Source organism: Antedon mediterranea, chromosome 11, assembly GCF_964355755.1.
Source record: "Antedon mediterranea chromosome 11, ecAntMedi1.1, whole genome shotgun sequence".
Classification (NCBI taxonomy): domain Eukaryota; kingdom Metazoa; phylum Echinodermata; class Crinoidea; order Comatulida; family Antedonidae; genus Antedon; species Antedon mediterranea.
This window is the reverse complement of record NC_092680.1, coordinates 21,060,654-21,067,977: the sequence shown is the minus strand read 5'-3', so window position 1 is coordinate 21,067,977 and position 7,324 is coordinate 21,060,654. Positions and strand designations below refer to the sequence as shown.

General features: G+C 34.3%; 1 protein-coding gene across 1 annotated transcript; it reads right to left on the bottom strand.

The window, feature by feature from the left end:
* Positions 1 to 434: 434 nt before the first annotated feature.
* LOC140062072 (E3 ubiquitin-protein ligase XIAP-like) lies at positions 435 to 7,265 on the bottom strand. The gene is made up of 3 exons (XM_072108116.1): positions 6,490 to 7,265; positions 6,166 to 6,206; positions 435 to 4,248 (listed from the first exon to the last, which is right to left on the bottom strand). The coding sequence occupies exons 1-3, from the start codon at positions 7,069 to 7,071 to the stop codon at positions 2,583 to 2,585; spliced, it is 2,289 nt and encodes a 762-aa protein (XP_071964217.1). The 5' UTR covers positions 7,072 to 7,265; the 3' UTR covers positions 435 to 2,582.
* Between the last annotated feature and the right edge of the window lie 59 nt (positions 7,266 to 7,324).

Genomic DNA, 7,324 nt, shown 5'->3' with positions numbered 1-7,324 from the left:
TGAGTCAGCTGTTTTAGGATTGTGTTCATTTCCAATTGTGTTGCATCTTGTCTGCAATACTGGATTCGATTTTGAGTCAGATGTTGTCTGCATTACTGGATGCTTCGAGTGTTGGCTGGAATCTTCACACCTTTTTTCCATCCTGGATTTGAATTTGTCGGCAATATGTTGAGGTTTTGGAGGTGGTGTAGGTGGACGTGTTTTACTGACTTTTTCAGTCGCAACATCGGATTTTTGGCAAGAGGTCTTAGGATTGTTTTCGTTTCCATGTGTGTTGTTTTCTTTTTTGAAATAAAATCACACTTTGGAGATTCGAAACTATGCAACGATCGTAAGAAATTAATATTGATATTTCCTTTTTTAACTGTAAGTGTAAACCTACAATGCAAACACTGATAGTTATTGTTTATTTGAATAAATCCGTTTTCTTCTAGGTCCTGTGATGATGAAATCACTTCGTCTTGTCCTCCTGTAGCCATTTTGTAGGCCCAAAGCGAAACATACACCCTTATACAAATCAAATAATACGTTGCTAATACGAGATTACACTGTACTTCTCTGTATACAGAATGAATCAACTGACAATTATAGCTTTCGCTTCTCACCTATAATTAAATGGAAAATCTACATCAATGTTTTTTCATGTTGATGCGCAGTTGCCACACCAAATATCACAAACATACAACGTTGAAAAATCGCTACATTTTACGAGTAGCCCAAAGAATAATAATCCATATCGACAGTGGGGGAAGGGATGCATAGACAATTACGGTAGCCTAGTACAGTAATAATAGTATACTCATCCAAGTCGTCCCACTCTGTAATGTAGGTTATCGTGATGTGGTAATTACTGTACTCTCTAGTCGTGATTAATAAATCGTTTTTCCAATTGCCCCACCTATGTTATTTTAGCAAATGTGACGTTTGCCTCGATTTTTCTATTATTTGCAGCGCTATGACTGATCACGTGAGGCTTGTATTTTCCACAACTAGGCCTATAGGATATACATGGGTGCCTTCTCCAATTGAGGTACACTTTCAGGAGACGGTCTCATTCCACCACAGGTGCAGGTTATCTTCCCACCCTTGCAAGGCCCTGATGATGCCATGCCCTGCCGCCAGGTTATATTGTTGGCATACCGGTGTTTTTTTTTTTAATTTAGGCATACGAATGTGAGAATAGTGACGATTTTACAAATACTGTACATATCAAGTAATAGTATAAAACTGACTCCAAATAACGAGAGGTAAGCCATGATTGATTTCAAGTGATATTATGTATATTTATTAAACGGTTGCGGTTTGCGTGAGATTGCCAGCAACAGAAATAAGTGGCTTTTGTTATTTTGAATCTTTATTTTTACGTTATTTTATATTTTGTGTTGTTGTAAGATGCATGCATGTAAGAACTTATCAGATTTTGTAAATCCACAGTGCGTGGTTTGGTTACATTTTTTGGAATAAAGTTACCTATATATAACACTCTATATGATCTTTAATACAGGGCACACCACAGTAAACATTTTAATATAAAGTATACTGTATGGTACAGGAAATTAGTATTTATTTGGAATTTGAAATTTGTTTGTAAATGTCTAATAAATGATTAAAATACATTTTGGCATCACCGAATTGCGTGCATCTCGGTGAATGCCAATCGTCGACACCATTTTGCACGCCGGTGGTTACATTTCTAGATACAGTACATATGAAAACAAGCACTACTATGCAACGTAGGCCTAAGTTTTAAGTACTATCCTGCAATGTATTCTGTTTAAATATATATACATGTATATGTATAAATCCAAAGGCAAATTACTGAAAAAAATGACAATGCTGTGGGTATCAGTGGCTGGATCTCAATGGAGATACAAAAATAAAAAGCAAAAGGCTAAATCAAAACGATAAAGTAAACAGCCAGAAAAGTTAGCAGAGCTTTCGGGCAACACTAGCCCTTCATCAGTATATATATATATATATATATTTTTTTTCTTTACATGAACCTTCAGCATACAGTAACTTCAATTTGAAAAAAATATATATAATAAAAACCTTGTTGCTAAACCCGGATGTTGATGAACATCCTGGAATTGTTAAAGATGTATTGTCCCCCTGAAAAAATAATTCTTACAATTTTTTTTGGTTGAATATACCATTTTAATTTCCCATATTAGTTATCCACTTTGACCAATAATTGGATCGAACAAAAATTGATTTACCTGAAAAAACTGTAATAATAGTCAAATAAGCTGCCAGCCAAAGGAATTGTGGTTGAAATTAACCATTTAGGCCTATTATGTTATTTTATAAGTGAAAACATTATTTTTCTTGATTTTTTTCTACGAAAGTGAATAGCTCTATTAACACTACAAAATAACCTTTCAAAGATTTATTTATAGTTTTTGGGGGACAATACATCTTTATTGTAACCTTTAATTTCATAATTTTTATTATCAGGGATATCGTATTATTATATCGTATTATTACTCCTAAGAAATTATTGTTTAATACAGTATGGCATTTTCTTGATCATGTCTGGTAATTTACATAACATCAGTAAGTATTAGTAAGTATTAAGTATCTTAACTTTGATAAATTTTAATCCGGTCTTCAATTGCTGCTCGGCAAACTGGACACATGTTGATGTTCTTTGAACATTCATTGCAGGTAACCAGGTGATTACAGGGCCTGAATAGTATGTTAGCAGATTGGTCCAAGCATATTTTACACGCGTGCTGGTCCTTAAGATCCTCTAGTTCCTTGGCAACATCATCTTTAGATTGCGATGCCTCATTGGACGTCTTCAGTGTATCAGATGTAAGACTTTCAGTTGTTGTATCATTTAACGTAAGGGTTGTTAGGTCTGGTATCTCAGTATGGGCACTCGGCTTAATTTCTTGATTAGCAGCATCTTCATCCATAACTTTTTCAATCATATCTTCGTTTGACAAAGAAAAAACACCATTGTTATCTTTTAAGTGTTTTGTTACTACCGCCATTATGGTATCACCATTAAAACCAAATTCTTGTGCAAGTTTAATTTTAGACTTTGCATTAGCATCCAATTTCAGTTTTTTCGAATATGCAGATGGACTCAAACTTCCCGAGATTTTAGATACGGTTTTTTGTTCCTTTTCATCTCTAGGTGTTTCTTCAAATGTTGTTTCCGGTAGATGTTGTGAGTTTCCATTTGTCCTATAATCTCGGATTCCACATTCTGTCTCACCTTGATTAATATAACATCTTGTTTTGCACTCAATGATGAAACGATCTCCTTTCATTTCTTCAAACCATCTACATGATGACAGCAGTCTAGCGTGTTCAATGAAAGGGTCGTCATTTGGATTCAGTAAAAGAACCAAATCACAATAAAAACATTTTACGTTTCCACCAACACCTTTATAGACGAATCCTGCTCTCGCAACTGACTGTTTATCAGGTTTTTGATATGGCCAGTTACGAAAGGTTCTCAATCTGTTTTCCAATAGAGAGAGATCGTCTTCAACAGTTTTATAAGACATATACCTCGCACTGACAGGCATTTGTTGACCAACTGTAACTTTAGACATCAAATCGAAACTTTTTTCCATCACTTTTGCAGATTGAGGCGAACATATATTTCTTTCCAAATCCAGATTTAAAACGGATGATTGAAATACGCTTCTAGAAGTTGCCAATTCTTGGTCACGTGGGGTGCTTGAACCAACAGGAGCGACTACTTCAGACTGGTATGATATTGATGGATTTCTTGGATATTTTTTGACGTAGTAACAATTTGGAGATTCCATTTTATGTAACTCTGAAACATTAGGATATCTGTTTGCGTAAATAGTATATTTACAAGACGAACATGAAAACAAGTTGTCTTTATAAAATATCCCTTCTTTTGCCAGCTGTGAAATGGAAACATCAAGAGTACAACCTCTATCCAAGGACTTATATGTAGAAAGCCGATTTGACAATGCTGTCATATCCAATTCTTGCTCTGTGAAGCTTTCATCTTCTGCAGTACTGGCACCCCATCTTTTGTTGAACTCTTTCTTTGGTGTAGTATTTAAATTAGCGTTGATACCTGTAGGCCTATATTTATGTTGTTTTAAGAGATGCAGCAATGAGTTGTTTCTATCATAGTGATGGTATGATTGGATAGGCCTAAGTGTGAATTCACCGTCTATGTCGCCTATATAATTGTCCACAAATGAGTCTGTCTCCAGATCATCCTCGGGAAGTGCTGTATGCATGGTTGACCTTTATATATAAAAATGTTGAAATATTTATAAGACAATTATGACATATTTTTCTTCTTCATTATGTTATTATGGTCTGCTTTATAGAATATAAATTAGTTTCAACTTTTTAGTAGGCGCGCCTAAATTAGTTTAAGAAGAATTAGTCATACACTTACTGACGGTTTCAGATTGTTAATATTCAGAAACATCAGTCAAACCCGTGACCAATATCTATAAATATCGGCGAATTTAAAACGTGCAACATAAGAAGAACTTAGCCACGTCAACGGGAGTTTAGTAGGCCTACGCTAAAATCGTGGGCATGTATGGTAGGACGGGATACTCCAAAATACAGATGATCATGGCCTAAGTGACCTAAACAACGCCTATAATAGTCATGATATATATATTTCTAAGTAATTTCATTGTCCATGACAGCTTTCTTACCTTTTAAATGTAGACGACCGATGAAAACGTGACGTTGTATTCAAGTAGAGTCAGTACATACAACGGATGTTGCTAGTATTGGATTTTACGTTTATTCTAAAAATAGAATAATTGAGTAAATAATAATAATAGTATAATCACGTGGATCGTCCAATCAATAACAATCAGTTGAATCTTTTGAAAAGCATAATGCCCGTCTAGTGTTCTGTTCACAAAGAAAAAAAACAACAAAAAAACAATCGATCTATGTTTACTGTTTCAGTTCAGTTACGCAATAACCAAATTGTTTATGATCAATGTTTTTATATTTTAGTCTATTTTACCTTTTTGATGTCATTTAGACGTTTGATATTTGTAATTGTCAGCTTTTGGCTGCCAATGCATTTTACATTAATTTTGATAGAGGAAAATGACAAAATCAGCACTGTGGTCATGTTACAAGAGTTGTCAAAACAATATAGATTATGTGATAAAAATCCTAGAAAGTAGGAATCCTTTTACCATTTTTTCTAACTATACAATAAATAGAACAATTCAATCTTTTTTTATGTTTACTGATACTTTTTTAGTTTATGTAACCTATGCAGATATATGTATCTTTTTAATCAGAAATTGCTGTCATCGACATTTCTTCGAAAGGCAAATGATCTTACTTGTTTCTATACACTAGTGTATTCAGAGTACAAGATACACGTCAAGCGTCGGTAACTCGACCAAGTAAACCAGCATATTATTTTTATTAGAATATAATCAATAATAAAATAGACATATTAAAATCATAAATATCTTCTTAAATAAATTTCTTTTACAAAAATATAAGAATCGATTCGTATCATTAATAACATGCTTATTGAAAATGTTTTATAATACCCTGTCTCCGAAAATTAACTAAAGTATAAAGCAGTGTTTTGTCACCGTGATCATGGCACCCCGGCAACCAACTAAGACCTATAATATATATTTATTTATAACTTATTTGATCGATATACCATATTTACATACTGTAGGCATACCGTTTGATTAGTACAGTATTAATTTATTTGGTTTCTTCCGGAATCGAATGTTGCAATTATACCTTATTTATCTTGTTAATTGCATTTTCAATAATTGTATTGTATTGAAATAAGTATGTTTCCTAGGCCACTATATTAAATTAGTAATAAACGTCAGTAAGATTAGTAAATAGGCCTACTTGGTTTTAAAAAGAAAATTTCTTGAAATAAAATTACATAAAATATAGAAGTCTTCTCAAGTATACTTCATGTATATTTCTAGTAAAAAGGGCCTAGTGGGGAGAAACATTCTGGACCAAACAAAAAGGATTGACATTCGTGTTAAATTTCCCTCCGATCTCTCGTCCCGTAGATAGTCTAGTCAGCACAACTGAATCACTTCTATTTAGTCAGTTAATTCCATCTTTTTTAATAGCACACATCAATACTATAGTTTAGTGTTTATATTACTTAATTATCTCCCCTTTTAAAAGAACTCATCATCCCCCTCTCGATCCACACTTATCTGTATTTGCATCTACAATAAGCAAGCATTTATTTATAATTAATATACATTGTTTTACTTTACAGAGTGTACACAAGCAACAGATAGAATACACTAACGTACAGTATAATTAATGAGATCATTAACAATAAATAAATACAATCTGGTGCCAAAGATTTAAATTATTGAGCAATCTGTTAAAGTTTGTGAGCATAGTATAACTATAACTTATGCGGGTGTTACTTCAATTCTTGTCGATTATTTTTCTATTAAGAGAGTGTCATTGATATATTGTTGTTGGTTGCCGAGCCTATGCATCCATCTGTCTGTGCACAAATTCACAATTTGGAAAAAACTTCAAATGTTCACCAAACGCTGAATCTCCAATTTCCCAGTCTCTCACTTTTCCATTACAAATAAAGCATTGTACCATGTCTGCTATCCCAGTGTAAAAGAAACCTGCGCGGGCGAGTTGAGCAGGTGACATGGGGCAACCAGAAGGGAAATCTTCAAACGTTTCTAACCGTCCATCAACCGATGTTACGTCATTATCACATTCCACTGATGACGTAATGCTTTCACTTTCGGGTATCCGATCTTCAATAATTATTTGTGGATCAGCTCTGGGAAAACCACCACCTCCAGCAACGACAATACGCTGTCCGTTTATAATAATTTCACTACTTGGATGACCACTTATGTAAATATTATTCGATTCTCTTCTTTCATTCCCAGATCCAATATGCACAGGTATACCATCTACAATAATATTGCCACTAGAGCTAGTAATAAGGCCGGGGTGGCAACCGTCTTCATCCACATCCAAATCGTCTGTAGTAGTCTGCTTCTTAGGCCTAGGCCTAGGCCTACTGCTATTGTCATTGTAATGATATGCCATTATACGATGTCGAAGATTGATTAAATACTGTTCATGGTCCTAAATCCTGAAATTAAAACGTAATGATGGATAGGTAGGTCCTCCTCCATGCTCACTATAGAGAGGGACGCCTAGTCTGATGTGAGCCTCCTCCTGGTTCAGCCTTAAATCTCCTCGTTCGGGAATTTCCCTTCTGCCAAAAACAATGAATTGGTTGGGAGATAAAAATAGTGTGTAGTGCACTCTCTACGTGTACAACTGTTTTGACGTTTCT

What these genes read in the sequence shown, in the direction of transcription:
- LOC140062072 (XM_072108116.1), bottom strand. Translation starts at nt 7,071, where the DNA reads ATGGCATATCATTACAATGACAATAGCAGTAGGCCTAGGCCTAGGCCT. An exon ending in TTGTGCACAGACAGATGGAT is followed by an intron (nt 6,207 to 6,489) that starts GCATAGGCTCGG and finishes TGCTTATTGTAG; the next exon opens with ATGCAAATACAGATAAGTGT. An exon ending in GATCGAGAGGGGGATGATGA is followed by an intron (nt 4,249 to 6,165) that starts GTTCTTTTAAAA and finishes TTATATATAAAG; the next exon opens with GTCAACCATGCATACAGCAC.